General features: G+C 33.9%; 1 protein-coding gene across 1 annotated transcript in view; it reads left to right on the plus strand.

Annotated features, from left to right (window-relative positions):
• The first annotated feature begins 7189 nt into the window (after positions 1 to 7189).
• The window catches only part of LOC124375220 (multidrug resistance-associated protein 1-like), a 160864-nt gene continuing 146920 nt past the window's right edge, over positions 7190 to 21133 (plus strand). The window contains exon 1 of the mRNA XM_046833347.1: positions 7190 to 7408. Coding sequence (XP_046689303.1) covers positions 7364 to 7408 — 45 coding nt within the window. The 5' untranslated portion in view covers positions 7190 to 7363. The remainder of the gene's footprint in view (positions 7409 to 21133) is intronic.

Below are 21133 nucleotides of genomic sequence, written 5' to 3' on the forward strand. Positions count from 1 at the left end.
GAGAACCTATACAAGCATTACGCTACTGCGAACCTATACAAGCATTACGGTACTACGAACCTATACAAGCATTACGCTACTGCGGACTTACTCAAGCAACACACTACTGCGGCATCTACTTGTAGACTATGGAAACGTCACGGACAACTGCCCGTCCTTTATCATTTTACTGGACACTGAAGTAAAGAAGCATCTGGAATAAGATTATTTGGGATACAAACATCTTAAAAGAATAGTTTTGAGTAAGTTATTTGAAAAAAGACAATAGTGGTTTCCCATTTGTTGTGAAAATTGTTAAAATCGTGAGAGAGCGATTGTGACGGATTTTTTTAATTTCCATTGGCGTTTCAAAAATAAATGAATGGGTCACCTCTTCCGATGGTATTCTAGGAATTACATATTCTCATAAAGATGGGAAGTACTTCAAAGACGAATGGCTGTATTTATAATCCCATATTGTACATTTTTATCTAAACGAATCGATGATTTTACATTTTGTCCGTCGCGTCGCCTCAAAAGCGATAAGGGGACAGGCGACCGTAACACCCCGCCGCAACTCCGTCCCACGCGCAGCCCGGCATAACTACCGTCACTCACATACTAGACCTTACTCTGTAAAACTGCTATTATTTACGTTTTTCATTTTATATTATTATTTTATAATTTAAAATTTTATTTAATATAAATAGAGTCAAAATACGGAATGGTAAACGTGAAGATGGCTTCGTACAAGGGATGTGTGAAGCATAAGCATGAAGAATATCTGACGGTTCTATAAAAAATATAACTGAGTGATCCATATTTTTACTATCCACGTTTATTTTCAAAAGAGTAGCCTACTAATTACTTGTTGAAATTAATTTGATAAATCTAGGGCTCACTGCATTCTCGAGATAGGTCTGAGGAATCTAAACCTATCAAACATTATAATTACGAGCACAAAAAACAACCGTCGTTTTATAAAGGTTCGTGAGGGTTTGATTGATATATACCCACTTTACAGAAGACTCAATCAATGATTGCTGAGATGAATGCTGAGAGTGGAGTTGAACTTAATTCCACTTCTATATTATAGACAACAATTGTCGAGAAAACAGTAGCCACTGAAAGGTAATATTTAATCCTGCGAATAAGAACAAGAAACAAATTTTAAAGCCAGGCATTTGCCCAAAGGTATTGTGGTATGTTATGAATTAACACCATTTTGGAAGACAAAGTAGGGTTGGTGGTATCAATCTGAGTACTGGTCAACCGCAGCACCAGCCACTTACGACACATTTGTGTAAGTCGCACCATATCTCATGAAGCGGTGCACGAGTGCAGAGATAAACAATGTATGATAAATGTATTAACAGATAGTAGCTTTCAAAAAGCCTGCAAACAACCTCCGCTCATGGTACTGGCGTAATTATTATTGTCTTCCACAAGAACAAATTATCCTGTCAATAAATTCCTCTCGACCAAGGGCGAGGGTCTAAATAAAAGGAATCCTGGAAGTTGATATGTGTTATGGATCTCGATTTGTGAATGAACAGCTTTTAAACCAATACAAGAGGATGCCTAATTGGTTGCAATAATTAAACTGTTAACAATTAAAAAAATCGAAATATTTAGTTTTACTTGAATTCTCAATGCAATTATTTAAGTGTTATTATAATTCACTTTTAAGCCACGTATTAAATTTTTAAAGACAAGTGTTTTGGAGCTTTGCACATTTCAAATTGCAATAAATGTTTGACAAAGAGGATGCAACTGTAACAACATTGCCACGCATGGTTTTAGTGTCTATATTATAATATTGCAGTATAAAATAAAAAGTTTACATTACTACCATTGTTATTATTTTTAGTAAAGAAGTTAAAATAAAAGTTACCACAAGAATGAAAATGTATCTACTGCCATCAAGTATTGTGGTAGACTCTCCAGGGATGATGCCATAACAATTTAGAACATGATCTTTCTACGTGCCACCTTTTCTAGGTGGCTGTTATTTTGTGGCACTATTTTCATCCAAGGTGGTCTTATTTGTCTGGGATCAACTTCGATTTTACAGGTATTTAAAATAGATATCCAGTATCCTATCTAATGAGCTATTATCGCCATCTCCTAATGGTCACCGACGTTGTGTTTCACGTCATCATATTAATTAGTTCGTGACGTTTAGGCCGGTGCTCCGCGATCCCGCAGCATGCTGACCAACTGTCTGACGGAAATCTTTGGCACAGTTTGTTTCCCTAATGCAACTTCAAATTTTACGGCGTCCTCGTCGTTATTAGTGTAAGATATACTGAAATAACCTGACTTAAGGCTAAAAATACATTTATATAGACAACTGCTCGGCTTGCTCAAACCCATTCTTTCATACAGCTAATTAAAGTATCCACAGAAAATTGGTTTTGCTATTCATGCGGCATTAGGGTGCCTTTCTGACCGACCCAACCGATGTAGCAAAGTGGGCCGATGAACAGTTTCAGACCAGTTGTTGTTACAATAGGCCGAGGATAAGCCCGCCTCTCACGACCCGGCGAAGATGTACGCCAAGGTTAAACATCCGGCTCTGAAAACTACGATTGCAGTTATTTAAACCAAATTGCAACGCTGCCGCGTCGTTTACTTTAAGCGTCATGCCATAACATATAATTGAAAGTAATCAAGGCCTTGCCATGCTATTGTTAAAACCAAGTAAGATATGTACCTACTCTAACTGTGAAATAAGAAGAGAATTTTATATATTAAATTTAATATATATTTAACATAATCACAGTATAAATTATTTAACCGCAGTGAAAATATTACTGTTTGTTTTAAGGCTATAGTATTATATTCACTATTAATTTGTATTCATAACTAATTCGCAGGGCCGTACACAGCTTTAACGGGCCCCGGAAAAATTATTCGGCCGGCCCCGTCATATCCCGCCATTGAGCCCCCCCTCCGTCACAATATACAGTATATTGCCAAAAATAAGTATGCAATATCTTATTAATCGGACTACTTTAAGCATTATTTTAATTAATTTTGTGAACTCAAAAAATGTTATAATATTTAGTCTATTAGTTGCCCGATTGAAATTATTTGTACATACACTGAGGTGCAAAAAAAGTGGGACGCACTGTCTTTCTTAAATGCCTTTAGCTTAAATCAACTTGTTGGGCATGAATCGTGTTTACGTAAATAAATATAGTGTATGAGTTCCAGTTCTAAGTGAAAATCGCTAATTGCCCTATAACAATTTGACAAACCTGTTCATTAGTCTCATTCTGCATGTCTGTTATTGTAATAATGTACTTGTCTATTCTTATCAAGCCAAATCTTGACCTTTGTACATCACTGTTGGCCGCCATATCCTCATTCCTGTTTCTGATTGTAACTAATACAGTTGTAGTTGTTAAGTTGCAGTTCATTTTTTACTTTTAAAATGCCTTTTTCACCAGTGAATGCGGCTAGAGTGGTGGCATTAGTTGAAAATGGCAATAGCGTGCGTCAGGTGGCTGAGATAACAGGATTTTCACGTTCAAGCATAAATAGAGCTGTTATTCGATTCAGGTTAACTGGTAGTTATGGTAGAAGGCCCGGATCCGGTCGTAGCCGAGCAACTAGTGCTAGGGATGATCGGTTTATTGTTTCATTGAGTTTACGAAATCGGTTTTCAATTTCTGTTGAACTGGCAAATGAACTTCGGAGGGTTCGGGAAGTGAATATTAGCAGATGGACTGTAAGAAGAAGGTTGCAGGAAAGACAATTAAATGCTTGGCGGCCTGCCACTGGCCCAAGACTGACCGCACGTCATCGGCAAGCTCGTTTGCGATTTGCAAGAAACCACTTAAACTGGACTATTAACTAGTGGAGTCAAGTATTATTCTCTGACGAGTCCAGATTCTCTCTCAGATCACCTGATGGTCGGCAAAGGGTGTGGAGAAGGCGAGGTGAGCGATATGCGCAATGTAACATATCACTCAGGGACAGTTTCAATGGTGACTCTATCATGGTGTGGGGCGGAATATCAAGGGAAGCTCGAACGGACTTAGTTGTTTTTGATAGAGGAACTGTAAATGGTCAGAGGTAGGTCTAAGAGGTTCTAGCAGAACATATTACAGTTTATGCAGGATTTGTTGGGCCAGATTTTGTTTTCATGCATGACAATGCTCGACCCCATACCGCTAGAGTGGTGCAAGACTACCTTCAGGATGTGCAAATTAGTACAATGGAGTGGCCACCACGTAGCCCAGATCTAAATCCAATAGAAAATATCTGGGACCAGATTGGGAGAGCAATTAGAAGTTAACGTGGCGAGCTGCTAACTTTGGATCAACTTCGACAGGCTGTACAGGCAGAATGGAACAATATTAGTCAACAGAACATACAGAACGTGATTGACAGCATGCCTACGTGGCTGGAAGCTGTCATCAGATCTCGGGGAGGAAATATGAGGTACTGAACTTTCTGAAATGGAAAACATAAAACCCACCAAGTGTTTTAAAAGAACTCCTTGAAAGAACACTATTACTCAATTGTGTGGATTTTTGTTGGGTATGAAAACATTATCTTTCTTTTTTTTTAATTAAAACATAATACATTTTAAGTAACTGATTTGATTTTTTGTGTTTTAGGTTATTTCTTGAGAGTAGTATTGTGTTCAAGTTGGTTTAAACTAAGAAAATAAAAAAGATATTAAACGAAAATAGTGTCCCACTTTTTTTGCACCTCAGTGTATTTATGATTGCGAGGCAAACATTTAAAAGCTTTTTTAAATTTTATTTTTATCCTCGATTGAAGATAATTCGTCTTTTGTATCGGCATTCCAGTGATGATTCATCGGGCCAGACCGGAGGAATGTGTAGGGAGAGGTATTTGTTGTTTGATCGCAGGAACTATTATTGACCTTTCAGCTTGAATGCAAGATATAGATAAACACGTTCGGGATTGTTAAATCAAAATTAAGATTATTATCTTTAAAGTAACAGTCATAGTTTCTTGGAAATTGTAATTACCGATATTACAAATTTAGTCTATAATAGCGTTGCAGTAATTAGATTGAGCTATATCGTCCGTCGACACTGTCCTTTCAAATAGACCTGTAGCGGGGCCTCCCGAGAGCTCGGGCCCCGGTAAAATTGCTCGAAAAATCCGGTCTGAGTACGAGCCTGATAATTCGTGTTATACGATCGTTGTTACATGGCTTTTGGTATATCAGATCTGTTTTCCCATTGTTATATGCCGGGAGAAAACCAGTACAAGTTTGGGATAAATTAAAGTGGAGAAGCTGAGATCAGTAAAGTTTTACACCTGCTTAAGTGTTCGGAATAATCAGGTTAATCAAACCAACTTGCGTTTATCTACAGGACTAGGGACGATACTTCTGTCACACTGTAAATGCCGTGACTGTCACGAAAATTACTGTGCAAAATAGCTTCCGTCAAACTAAATTTGTTATTCATAAATAGAAAGTTGAGGAAATAATGTTAACATTAGCCTATGGTTGCTAATTGAGAGCATCATGGCAATTAAAAATATAGAAATGATAATAGAAGTCTTGTGTTATATTTGAAGTAGAAATGTCATTAATTAGGCAAATTAGTTTTGGATTAAATGGTGGGAGTTACACTATAACGTTCATAATATGATTTGGGTTAAGAGGTAAAGAGAGCTTGATATCCCTAACTCCGTCTCTTTAATAAAGGCATTTTTCATTGATTTTCATTTTAATATTACAAGAAAATAAAAAAAAATTGTAGAATTAAAAATATAACATTTTATTCCTTATTAACTGATTTAATAATTGCTGATGAAACAGAATAGACTTGGGTCTCTACCAAAACAAAAGATGAGGGTAAAAGAGGTTTGGTTGAAAAGTGCCTATTGTATGTTGTTTGGGAAGGGACTCTGACTAACGGCGCACGTGGACTACTACTCGCCCGACCCCATCGTAGTCAGAATGGCCGCGATATAGAGAATGAATTATGAATTTAACATTTAAATGAACTGCTTCAAGTCCTAAATTTAATATTTTACCTAGAACCGATAGCTTTACAGCAACATTCGTAAATTAAAATTTTAATATAAATTATATTTTCACATATGTTCTTATTTCAAATACTAATATGGATTCACTTAAGTTTATAATGTTTTTAGGTTAAAATATAACGATTTTATCCAACATTTAATGTCTTTTTGCCTTTTACGATGCAAAATAACACTAAATTTAAATCTCTAACCATTATTTGACTTCTAAACGTTTGAGAAATTAAGAGAACTATTTCACTTCAAGTCTGTTACCAAAATCGACTGTCAAAAGATCAGTATTTTATTAAAAGTAAAAATATATTACAGAGAATTCATATATAAATTAGGAAGAATAGAAAAATTATATATAACTTCTGGATAATGTTTCTGTTTGTTTTTTCTTTGTATAATGTACATAAGCAAATTTTTATACAAATTCAGTAGTTGTCGGCAGTGTACCAATCATATTATTGATTTATAAATTTATAACTAATTGAAGACATTTATTAAATATGACCAGAATTTAAAATTGAATGCTTAAGGATATTAGCAACATAAACAATACTACAATGTATAACATTAATATTAAAGTATTATTATTAAATTACTATAATGTATTATTTTATTATTATTAGATGTTATTAGAAGAGTATTGCTGTTAATCTAGCCACTTTTAAAACATAAAAACTACATTTATTGAATGATTAAAAATTGCGCTACGCCTATAATTTGTAAAGTTATGCAAAATAAAAAAGTTTGAAATACATGAAAACATAACTCAAAAAAGCAAAAATGTTAACATTTGTGATATTGTGTGTAAACTATCAAGTTTATCAAAATAGTAGTAATATAACATCAATAAATTGTGGAGAGTTTAACCAGAAAATTAAATCTAAAAAGATTATACTTCTGCAATGGAATATTCAGAAAGATATTGACTGAAAATCAAAAGATTGCAAACGCGAACTTTAATGGTGGTTGAAGGGGGAAGCGAGAGGGTTAGGAGTGGAGACAATCTTGCACCATGGTAGTAAACGATGGGGAAAACATTTATAATAATCTTTTCATAAAACAAAAACATGAACTAGACTATAAGGGGCCCTAGAAATCTTAAATGGATATCCCGGGAATTTTACGTTCGTTAACGGGGAAATATGGTGGCACGCTGTTGGCAATACTGACCAGCTTAGCGCCATGCAGTCGGGTGTCGGCTTCATTCCTGTTTGGTCGTTGTGTAGTGCGTGTGGTTTTATTGAGCGTATATTCGTCCTGATAACAGCACTTTACCAGCAAACAGTGTCAAACTAACCTCAGTCTAGTTGTGCTTCAGTTCACACAGATTGTCTTCCACCCAAGACATATGAATTCTACAGATGAAGATGGGTTTTGTAACTCGAAATTTTGGGTGAGTTCCAACAATTAACATTTCTATTTTGAATGTCTTGTAACAAACATTGTGTTCCCTTGCATTTCATCTCAATAGGTAATGTTTCATAGGGCAAATAAAATACAGCAATAATTTTAAATTTTCGAAAGTAAGTCAATTCAGGTAAACTTATCTTGCATCGATTTTTTGTCTTTTGTTATATTGCTTTTGTACAAAAATCTACAATAGAAGTTAATATGAACTTTATAAGGAGTTTCTCGGACACTGAATAACCACTAAATTCGCACGTACGAACAGCGTAATATTATAAAACTGAAATTATTGGAAAAAGCAATATAACATTTACAAACAATAAAAAAAATACCAGCTGACTTATTTTTTTATGTGGTATCGTATGTTTGTACCTTACATCCGCTGACTTTCTTACAGTAAATGTGCTGATAGTGGAAACTCTCAAGAACAACTAAAACGATGCTTGCAATATTCTCTGTTGACTGAATTTGAACAGCATATATTTGAATAATAAATAGCGTTAAATATTTACATTACTAACTTCACATACTTTGTTGGCCTTTAAAATGGAACAAAGTAGCCGTACCGTAACGAAATGAAATACGACTAAAATGCTGTGTGCCTGCGTACTCTGTCTGTTGCAATTTGTATAGTAAAAATTAAGATTTAATTGAGATACTAATAAGTATAGTTTATGGTGTTGTCCTTCACATAAGCCTATCAGTTTGTGTCGTGGTCTATCAGTTTAAATTAGCACAATATATAGTCATTTATTGACAACAATTTTGCATAGTAGATATTAAAATATAAATTAGTTTTTATTTAGGTATATAACCTAGTTAGCAAGGCAGAATAAATAAAACCAAAAAAGACGTTCATCTATTTCTTGTAGTATTTCTTTTAGAAGTTACTTTTCTTGTTGGTTTTTGGTAAATATGAATTACAAAAAGTAATCCATCTCGTTGTCATCTAGGCTATAATTTTTAATGCAATGTGTAGTTTTAATAATTAGTTGTATGGTTCATGAATATCGACTGTGAATTATTGATCTAATATAAATTTATGAATGTACAATTTTGCAGTGTGAACGTGAAACTAGTTTTTAAAACGTGTTTTAAGCATTGTTATACAAATAGGTGAAATAAAATATGCATGGTTGGATAATACTAAGATTAAAGTATTTTTATCACGCTTTATGAAAAACTCAAATTGCAACGTTGATGGCAACATGCGGACGAAATAGGACGAATACTATAAGCTGTAAAATAATAATTAGACCTACCTTTATTGATTGCATTAATATTGATTACATTTTATAACTTTTACTAAATATTTAGATAATAATGTTTAACGTGTTATTAAAAAGGGTTAAATAACAGTTAGTGTGACAATACGCAACTACTCGATGAAGTTGGTGCGATCGATTTTGGACCAACGTCTTTAAAAATACCTCTCTAAAGACAGAAAAAGAACAACAACATCGTTTTGTCACCTCACGAGCAACTGTAGCCATTTTAGGCCATTTTAAATCAGTCGATATGGAAACATGGCTGAATATAAGGATGTAAAGTTTTACAGTAGATATGTAAAAAAAGGAGGGAGTAATAGTTGAAAAAGTTCATTTTTTCTTAAGTCTCGACGTCAATTCGTGTCCATGCAGGCTTTGTCGTAAACTATAATCAAATAATATATTCCTTGTGTGCGTATACGTCGCGTCGTAAAGATATATACATATATTCATATATGTACGGTATAACAATGCGCTCTGCATATACTCGTACTACTTGCTGAAACAATTTAGGCTTCATCAGGCTACATCAAGCAGCTAGCTGGATTCAACAATACGTATCGCACAAGCGGCCAGGTCTCTCAGGCGGGGCTTTGATTAGGCCGGTATCACAGATACTGAGATTGATAACTTTACTGGCCCGAGTCTAGTCCCACAAGTTTGGAAGTTTCCTTTGTTGAATTCGAGTGCATCTTTCTTCTTTAATTTAAACAACTCGGACTTCATCTTTAATTATGTAATTGTCGTTTAAAGGTTAGATTACAGCATGCGACCTGTATTTCAAATATATGTTCACTGTTCATCTCTTATATTTACATATTTCTGTAATTTTTTTGTAATAATATATGGCTAATATAGTCTTCTTAAGACGTGTACATTGATGTTCAGTGGGTGGGAGAGAGAACACGCAACTGGAAGCATCGGGTATTTAGGGAAATTACACATCTTATAATAAACTATGATCAGAGAAAAGTTGTAGCCACCAAGAATTACTTCTGACATAAAACCTATTCGTCTTTGACTAAAGTAATTGATGAATTACGGTATCTGTGGAACATGTCAGAAACAAACAATGGAACCAAGTCTAATTGCATTGGTTCGTGTTAAAACCGACATTACGATTGTGCATTTCTAGGCTCGTTATACTGATTGCCAACATGTGTTTAATTAAATATCGCTAATGTTTATCAAACAATAATCATGACGTACTATGTAATATTTATCTATTATTAACAGCATTGTATTTATGTAGAATTGTAAAATTCCATTTATGAAATACGAGTATTATTTCATTATTAGCTGAGCATCAGCAAAGCCAACCACTCGATGCAACGGAACAATTGTATTTGTGCCTGTCGGTCAGCATGATTTCTCAAAAACGAACAGACCTGTAAACTTGAAAGTTTGCTTGAAATTTCATTTATATGTAAGGAACATCGAGTTGGATGTTGGTGGATGCTATTGCATGGGATTCGTTTTTTTTCTAATTAATATCGTGTTTTTTTACTCAGATTTGTAATAATATGGCTTATTATTATTTAATAAATTAATTTTTATACATAAAATTATGTTAAACTTTTAAAAATATCTACTAAAATTACTAATTCTGTTTCAGTATTAATATGAAAATTTGAAAAGATAAAGAAATATAACATAGGAATAAGTGTATACTAATAAAAATAATTGCTCGTTTTTTAAGTGACAGGAATATGGATTATATTTAACATTTTAATATGCAATGTCCAAAATGTCCCGTTCGTGATAAAATAATTCTATTCGATATGTATATATATATATATATATATATATATATATATATATATATATATATATATATATATATACATTGCATATCTGTCAACGTAATATCACATAAAAACGATTAAATAGCCTACTGAGAGATGTGTCGAACTGTCCCGTGCGTAAGAAGGTTGTGGCTGTTCAGAATTATGAGTTCCCTCGTTCCCTTACATAAGTAGCGCTGTCGACGATTAAACACTTGACGAAGGTGTTATGCCCGTGCAGTTCCTTTTCTACACAGCATTCAATCACATTTGACAGCTGTGTAATCTTTGTAGGTTATAGCTGTATTACCAGCAGGTCTTCGAATCTTCTTTTACTACTGATTACTTATCGTAAGTTCGTGCCCGTGCATTCGTGGTCTTGTTAAATTACCTCTCTAGTAAGTTGTATCATGGCCATATGTATACAAGGGGGCCTCATAGGACTGATGTCCCCCGACATTTTGCAAGTCAAACATGAACATTGCACACAGTAGTTTGTTTTAAGCTAGAACAAATTTATGAGGCCTTAAAGCTCAACAATTTCCATGGGGCAGATTCCCTAACCCCTACTTTTGGAGGGCATTTTATACTCTCAAACTGTCACTCATTCCCGAAATAACTTTCTCTATACGCCACTGAGTAGTACCTATGATTTTATGATTTACTTGGACCAGTAGTTACTGTATCATTTACCTTTCAATTATTTCAATATTCACTGCCCTTTGCAAGTCATATGGCACTCTCATAAATTACGCGAATCCTTGAATTACAGTGTTCAAAGATTGCATAATCTAGAAGCAATTAAAACCATTATTGTGAACCTATTAAGTATGGCTTAATAACTGTACCAGTTGTAATCAGCAAGAAAAATGTTTGCGGTAAATTACCTGAAATTACTAAACATGCTGTTACACACCTAAATAATACGTCAATTTGGGAAAGAACAAGACCCTAGAGACTAATACCAGGACGAGAATAGGCAAAAGAGTTGATGAGCAAGTTTCAGTTGATACCAGGCTTCCTAGTTTGATTCACGAAGATAATTATGTAAAGTACACTGATTTAGAAGTATCATTGATCATTTTTGATAATAACTCTTAATTTATTATGGAAAAAGGAAACTAACGTTCATTCCTACTTATAAAGAGTTATTAATATTAATTGTTTATAAATTTACATTCTGACGTTCCTTAATTTTGCGACATTAAGACGCGTTTCGTCAACACACTATCATCAGGTATCCACGGACATTCGCAAACCGTCCGTCCAGCATTCGTGAACATGTGGATACCACGTTGTAGCAATTTGTGTTTTGTAAATGTTTTGAATATGTATTTAAGTGTAATCGTGTCGTGTACTGTGTTTTTTTATTGCAATATACAACGAAATGCCAACGCTAATGATGATGTTAGTGTGTTGACGAAACGCGTCTTAATGTCGCAAAATTAAGGAACGCCAGGAGGTAAATTCATAATCCATTAAAAATTAAATGTTTAACATCATATATTTATAAAATAGTAAGCGCGCGTGTAACTCTGGGTCAACATGTGAGGCTTTGCGATTGTTCTACAGCATACCACATCCTAGAGTGAATCTCAATGGACAGATGTTTGCAATTTTTAACTTCAATATAGAGGTAGTAGAGATTGAGTTTAAGCCAAATTATAATCCTCTAAGATAACCCATGTGAATATTATCGTATATACTCACACCAAGTCAGAATTCAGTTTTCAACAAGTGGTGGGAGGGTCTCCCCTAACGCTCAGCCAGTTAAATCAATAAATGTAATGTAATATTATTCTTCTGTGCGCAAATTTAGTTAATCTTTTTTAGACACAAACCGATTTCAATTACGCCTGAAAAATCATGCAAATAAATCAAAACTATATTATCCAATGACATTAAATAAATTAATTCATCTTACAGGTGACAGAAAGTATTCTATCTATTTCAAGGTCATTACCCTAGATTATATTATATGCCCGAATTTCAGTCCTGTTGGTCAACTTGTTTGACAGTTACATCATGCATGCAGACGGGAGAGACTGGGCATTAGCGAAGATCAAGATCCTTTGGCTCAGCAGCTACAAGGCAGATTTCTGCCATAGTATATAGAGATTCCTGATTTTGTAGCTTCTGAGTACTGGAACTACCTTACCTATAGAAAGTCTGGTCTGTGAATGTGTACCTAATTTCAACTAGGCTATGGCCCAGCCGTAGACTACCTATTGGCCGGTACACTTGACTTACTACCCCCTGGACTTAGCTACCTTTCGGGGCTACCTAACCTCCACTAGGCTAAGGCCTAGCATTAGTCTATTTATTGGACAATAGAATGGTAAACCTGTCTTACTACACCTGGATATAGCTACATATCGGGGCTACCTAACCTTCACTAGGCTAAGGCCTAGCATTAGTCTATTTATTGGACAATAGAATGGTAAACCTGTCTTACTACACCTGGATATAGCTACATATCGGGGCTACCTAACCTCCACTAGGCTAAAGCCTAGCATTAGTCTATTTATTGGACAATAGAATGGTAAACCTGTCTTACTACACCTGGATATAGCTACATATCGGGGCTACCTAACCTCCACTAGGCTAAGGCCCAGCATTAGTCTATTTATTGGACAATAGAATGGTAAACCTTTCTTACTACCCTTGGATATAGCTACATATCGGGGCTACCTAACCTCCACTAGGATAAGGCCTAGCATAGTCTACTTATTGGTCAATAGAATGGTAAACCTGACTTATATTCCCCTGGACATAGCAACTTTTCGACGTCACAAAAGGAGTCTCTATTTGAATTATCAAATGAAATTATTTATTTGCAGTAAAAAATGCACGATACTGGGCAGCAAATTTTGGTCTTCCAGTCAAGTGCAGAACCTCGTTAACGCTGTAAAATGAGTTTGATGGGAAAGAGAGAGTTCAGGAAAGTTTTCAATACCCTAATCGTTACAGCAATTTAATTAATTTCAAAGATTGCCTTATCTAGATACAATTAAAGCCATTATTTACCCTATTAAGTATGGTTTAATAATTGTACCAGTTGTAGTCAGTAAAAAAATGTTTGTGATACATTACCTGAAATTAGTACACATGCTGTTAAAAAATTGTTACACATCTAAATAATATGTGAATTGTGGAAATAACAAGAACCTAGAAACTAATACGTGGTATATATATATATATATATATATATATATTTATTTATTTATTTATTAAAGTAATCTTTAACACAGCCAAGGCCGACTACACAGACCTTCTGAAAACAGGGAAAATAAAAAATGTTTTAGGTCATTCTACGAGTAGTAATCATTTCATGCAGAATTTATGAATATTTTACAGTACTACTGCTCATCTAAATACAATACGTTAAAAATGTTATCTTTCTATCTTCAGCGTTTTTTATTTGAGCTTAATTCCAAATTTACCTAAATGTTCTACAAGTGCCTGTAATATTTCATAAAGCGATAAATTTTTCCTGTCTTCAGGGAAGTTAGCATAAAGTGCTATGAATTTAAATGAAAGTTATATATTCCAACAAAAAACATATGCATTTAGACATACAAAGTCTAGTTGTTTTTAAACTGAAGAGATATTGTAAAATTAACACTTGTAAGTTTTGAAGATTATACTACACGACTCTAGAAAGTTGTAATGACTAAAGAAAAAAGAAAAAAGAAAAAAGAAAAAAGTAATTAAAGTGAAGTGAATTCAAGAGAAATACCCGACCCAGATCGTGATAATCGTCATACGTGAGTAAAGTCCACAAACTAATATCTGCAGGAACTGTGATCTCTCAGTGTACCTAACAGTACAATTAGAGTGAAGTGAAGTCAAGAGAAAGACGGACCCAGATCGTGATAATCGTCATACGTGAGAAAAGTCCACAAACTAATATCTGCGGGAACTGTGACCTTTCAATAGATAACGTCAATAGTAAACTCAGATCGCACATTTTGTTGTTTCTGTTGTCTTAGACACTATACAAATTGAATTTTCAACATATCTGAATGTGAATAACACTGAACCCAAAAAGTAGTAATTATACGCTTTAAGGTTAGGGACACACATAACCGCACCGCGCCCGACACGTCTCAGTCGGCCGTATGCTGGCCGTCATTACGGTGGAAAGAATTGCAGCGCAGTTTTTCAACCTGCAAGTCCACACATGTCCGCACCGACACCAGACCGTCGTGGCCGCACCGTGCCCGCACCGTCACCGATATGTTTAGTTTGAATTTGACGGGCACGGTGCGGTCTACGAGCGGCATCATATGTTGTTTATTGTTGCGTTCTTCTATTTAAAACTATTTAAGTAGTCTACACGTTTCTATTTTAGTGAATTGTTTAGTATTAGCCTACTAACTCTACATCCTGTGTTCGCATACAAAATCATATTTATTATTAAAAGTATATACATTTTCTTTACTTAGAGTAAACTAGTTCATATTTTCTTATTGTGCATATTTTCTTATTACAACAAATTTGAAAACCATGTTGTACCTTAAGTGATTTTAAACAACTAAATTCGAATTATGAAAAATCTATAAACATTTTTCATTAATTAAAAAATAACAAGCATGTAATTATTTGCGCGAAAATCTATTTTTCTTTGATGTATTGAAGTTACTTGATACATTTATTCCGGTATTTTGTAAGGGTCATATTTAGAATGTTTCTATGACATTTTTATTTTTTTATTCTTTTCACTTCAATAAAGTAAAAATAAAAATATTTTATTTACAATAAGATTTTCAAGCAAGAAACCCCATGTTTAAAAATAAATAATAATAATAATAAATCATTTATTTCCCCATAATAACAAACTGAATATTACAAAATAAATATTACTGCCAGTGGCTTAGTAATAAATGATACTATGACATAACGTATTTACAATAGCAGTAAATAACAAATAAAAAAAATGTTTTCTACTTACTTTATTTCAATTTTATGTACTTAGAGTAATAAAATATAAACAGTAGGTTTACATCCTTTTAGATTTTTTTTCTTTTTTTAAAACTAATAATTAGGCCAATAGATTTACAAAATAAGGGAAATTTAGGTTACCCCATAAGAGGCTGTGCCTGTGTTTGGGGATACTATATACAAAAAAGGTAAAAAATAAAAATAGCGGAAATCGAGCAACAATGAAATGATAAAAATGAGTTAAGTATTGTAGCTTATGTAGTAAATAATGTACTCTTACGTTTCAAAGTTTAAATTTAGTATAACTAGTGTGCTGTATTAAAACAAAAAAGATTTTATGCATGATTTACAATTCAAATATTAGGCTTTTACGCATGTAACATTAAATATTATATTATAAATAATTATTTTATAATGCTCTAAAGTGTCTATTTAAAATATTAATTATAACTTAGCAGACGAAGACTAACCATACACTAATGTATTATCTTAAACAAATACCAATATCATTTTGACCGATCAAACATACTCTAATTTTTGTAGAAAATATATTTATGTTTCTACTATTTTTGACTAATTCTGGCAATAAATTATTTGTCCTTGGAGCTATAAAAGAAAAACATTTTGTAAAATCTGTTTTTTGTAAGTTCTCCAGTATACATTTTACAAATATTTACTATGTTTTACAAATTAAGTTATAAAAGGGCTTGCAACATGTCAAACTCTCTGGCATCACACTATAGCTCTTGGGTTTAATACAAAAAAAAACATTAAATATACCGTTTATAGTGTATTTGACCGAAATTCATTGCAATGAAACACAATGAACAAGAATTTATAGGGATAAAAAATATTAACCAAGATAATGATATTTACAAATTTTATATACTAGCTGATTGTACAAAGCTTTACTGTAGCATTGCAATATTTCATTCACCACAGCGTTTAATAAAAATAACAACAATGAAATTAACAATTATCTCAAGCAATACTTAATCTTCCGAATATTTTTTAAGTATCTGTCACTTCGAATTAAAAGAAACATGTTCTAAGTACAAACAGTGAGATTGTTGCGCTCGGACTGCATACGGATATGTGTGGCCTCACGGTAACCGAGCCGAGCCCGCACCGACAATCGGCCGACTCACGTGTCGGGCACGGTGCGGTTATGTGTGTCCCAACCTTTAGTATGTTTTTTACAACTGTCCATATCTGGTTTTGATTGTCATCCACAAGTAAAAAAATGAAAATTTAAGCTGTGGGAGAGCAAATTATTTTGAACCAAAATCCCCTTCATCTCTCACATCCCCATTCTCAAAATAAAATTATAAAATGAGATCTTTACCTTACTCATTTTAGATTTTGTAATACATTATACGTTTTTATGAACACAGAATAATGTTTTAAAGAATCGTTTGCATGCTGCGCTTAAAATGTATATTTTATAATTTTAAACGTTATACCTTATTGTATTTACATTAAACGAATAATTGCTTACGATTTTTTTTTAAGAATATATACGTCCTTCGGAAAGTTTTTCTCATACCATGTACATCGGACGCAAAATTAACAGTTATAGGATGAGTAGCATGGTATGTTGGAGAGGAAAGAAGGGGAGCAAACTATTATTTGGGCTTGTACACAATATTCCTTCTATTATAGTGTGATGTAAAACATTCGTGTTAAACAACACATTTAACACGAGAATTAAACACATTTCAGTTTGCAATATGGAAGCATAATATACATAATATTGTCAGTTTTGTAAGATTAAAATTAAAAGAGCTACGTGTTTTATGGTGCATTTAAATTACTATGAGATGTGAAAACGTTCGGTATTTTTATCCTTTTGCTACTCTCCTAAGTCGATCCCCTAAATATTGTGACAAGATCATTTTCTTTCAATCTCACGAAAACTAGGTTGTGTTCGCGAGTCAACATAGACAATGCAAATTGGCTCTTGGCTCACGGAGTATTTATCTTAAATCGATAGATAAAAGATGGCATAATATTAAGAAGAGTTTTTATATTACTAAACAAAATGTGTTCAAGATTTTAAAACTTGTAAAAAACTTACTAAAATGACAAAAGCAACAAACAAATTCTCTGCGTATTGATATGTTAAGTAAAATATTTAAATTATTAATCCAATATACTGGTTATGCTTGTTATACACCTATGTTTCATCTAGAAATGAGAATACCGTAATGTAAAAAACTATATTTTAGAATAAATTGATACAACGGAGTATCGAAGGACCCAACAGAAAGTAACGCCAGTCATACTAACCAAATCTATCAAGTAACTTCATGACTGTGTTACTATTTCATATGATTGTGTCATACAATAGAACTGTTTATTTAGAAATTTGTTTATTTATGATTTATTTGTTGCCATCGTGGTTACCCTGAAGACAAATCTAAAATTGTTGGGATTTTATCTAGGTATCTTTTTGACTTCTTAACCTCAAAAGCAACCAATGAACAAACTATATACCAAGTTTCAAGTCTCTAAGACCATCATATCTATAGTTATTGCAGGGACGGGCGGACAGAACGTCAGACAACTACTTTTCCTAGAATATATTTTAGTTTTCCTTTCTATAACAGTGAAAGTCATGCCATTTATTCAAATAGTTTCAGTTTTAAGTAGAGCAAGCTATAAATGTTTGTTAATAGCGAACTTTTATCAATGCTTCTTTATTTCTGAAAGGAGTTCGTTATCTCTCCAAGGCCGCCGACTCGATGTAGTCTATTCACGGAAACCTTAGTCGGCAAGCGAAAACAGCTGTTTCTCGGTACAGTGGCATGTCTCATGTCTTATTGTTAGGAGGTAGTCGATATTGTAAGGAAGTAGGAGATGCTGGCGAAACACCTTGCATGCAATTCTTGCTAAGTAACACATGTTTTCTGAGTGTGTTGCGCAACATCTTCAGTTCCTACCATTTACTCGCTTCTTCATTGCAACTGGTTTATCCTGGGTACTTGTTGATATCTCTAAGCATGTATTCTGATTTGCCTTGATTCTGTTCTGAAATATATCAATAACACGATGACTGCTATGTAACCCAAGTATCTAGAAAGTGTTGAGCAACATCTTCAGTATTTCCCTTTTACTCGCCTCTTCATTGCGACTGTTTTATCCTGGGTACTTGTTGATATCTCTAAGCATGTATTCTGATTTGCCTTGATTCTGTTCTGGAATATATCAATAACACGATGACTGCTATGTAACCCAAGTATCTAGAAAGTGTTGCGCAACATCTTTAGTATTTCCCTTTTACTCGCCTCTTCATTGCGACTGTTTTATCCTGGGTACTTGCTGATATCTCTAAGCATGTATTCTGATTTGTCTTGATTCTATTCTGGAATCTATCAATAGAACGATGACTGCTGTGTAACCCATGTACCTAGAGAGCGTTGTGCAACATCTTTAGTATTTCCCCTTTCTCACCTCTTCCTTGCAACAAGTTTATACTTATTGGTATACCACAGCTATGGTCATTCACCTAATTGACTAGTTGAATGACCATTTTAAAAATGGTTATTTTTTGCGTTGTTTCCTACAAGTCTACAGTTCAAAGAAATGTTTTTGTTCAATTTTGGTTTTGAAGTTATACTGTTCTATCATAATCAGTCCAGTTCACGACAACATTTTTAATATTTGTATTGTTTCATGTTTTTTTGTAATTGCTTCGTGTAAATTTATTGTTGAATATTGTGAAAACTTAACTGAAATAATTGATACATGTAGAAAAGTGTGGGCAAGAATACCAAGTATACAAAATAACGATGCAACCTTCATTGGTCAAGTCACGGAATGCCCCAGATTGAATCTTCGTCCAAACGTATGACCACTACCTTCCTGTTTAGTCATGGGCAAGATTGTGGTATGATGACGGGCATGGTTAGTGAGTGAATACATTAATCGTGCTAAATATAACGTTAAAAATTACTGAACTTCCTGAAATTAGAGATCAGCACCAAACTACTTCTACTAATACATTTCCTGTATCACACGTGTAGGAGCACTCTAGTTCGAATGAATTCCGGTGCCATAAGTAATCTTGTCTTGTGGTCCCGATCAATAAAATATTAGGTTCGTAGATCTGAGAAGCCTACTTAGCTCGAATAGCGTCAACCCTGTACTTCAAGGATAAGGGGTGGACTAACAAATTTCTGGGATGCGTCTACTACGAGTATTCAATCGACTAAATCTCTCCGCTGTGTGTGAAACCTTTCTCGAGATAACACGTGGGTAAACACACATCCATCTACTCACGCAGACAAGAACTGCGGGGACCGATCCGAATTACTGGATTTGCTTCGCTCTGCGAAGTTAAAGTAATAAAACATTGTGTTGTACTGTGGACATATGGAGATGCAAATAGTTTTTAGTTGGGGCTTTTTAGATTTTAAAACAAAATGTTAGTCACAGCCCTTAGTGTACATTTTCTGAAGTTAAACAGTTTCTTGAGTCATGGTTCGTACTTGAAGCAGAACATAGTGTAACTACAATTAGGCGTCAATAAAAATGTAGGATATGAATTATGACAGTGTATACAGGAAATATACTGGATGGAATAATATGATGTTTTATTGCCAACAAATGCATTTACTTAAAAATAATTTTTCTTTTAAAACGTGTAATTTCTTTAATTATAAGTACTTAAAGAATCCATTGCCTTTAGTCATAATTCAACAAATAGTACTCTCTGTAGCTATAAATCATGTTCGTAATGTAAAAATCCATGTTTTTATCTTCAGCCGTTTTTGTTTGGCGTTGGCTACGAAATTGTCTGCAGGTACATTTCCAACTTTAAACGCTTTTAATTTCTCGTGGTGTGATAAAAAAATCATTTGTAATTTTTTCAGAAATCAGTTTATAGAGCTATAAATTTTAAAATAAAAATAAATTCTCCCAACTAATACCTTAATCAGTCTCTGTAGCGAAATCATATTATAGTGTACCTGTGTATAAGGAAATATCCTGACTGACTGATTCATCAACGCCCAGCAAAGACCATGAAAGATTGTGCATATGAAATTTAGTACATAGGTTTACCTTGTGTCCTAGGGGCGTTCTAAGGAAAACATGTTCTCTCAGGACTCCACTTCACTGGCCTCTAAAGTTGCAAAAATTCCCGTAAGAACTGCATTGCAACAAACGCTAGTAGTTATTAATTTAAAAGAGGCTGTTAAAATGTAATCAGCTGTTCTATGTAAACATTTTTCTTCTTCTCTAATTCTCTACGGAAGTAGCCGTGGGTAACTTGTACTTATAGACAAGGAGACGAGCTGTAGAGCGCTTTCGGCAGTTAGCATGCAATAATCTTATAAGTCAGTGCTAAGTTTACAATTACATAAGGCTTCCCGGTAGTAACAACGTTATTACGATGTTTGTCGTATGTGGACGTCTTCCTGTCTTGTACGATCACCCGTCATATAGTCTAGTCGAGCGTGGAATTTAATTCATATATTTTAATTCAATAAAATATGTTTCAATCATCAAGGAAGGGCAGTTTTATAGTATCTACACAAATGAGAACAGAAACCGTCAGGAAGTGCACCTAAATTGACAAATGCCAAGTAAAGGGCCAACTTAAAAGGAAATTACTGTAATTCAAAAACAATTAAGCCAACAAACAATCGATTGCAACACTTTAAGCAGATGTGTTAAAACAAAACGGCCTCAAATAAGGTGAAGACTGTACAG

This window comes from Homalodisca vitripennis, chromosome 1, assembly GCF_021130785.1.
Source record: "Homalodisca vitripennis isolate AUS2020 chromosome 1, UT_GWSS_2.1, whole genome shotgun sequence".
Lineage (NCBI taxonomy): Eukaryota > Metazoa > Arthropoda > Insecta > Hemiptera > Cicadellidae > Homalodisca > Homalodisca vitripennis.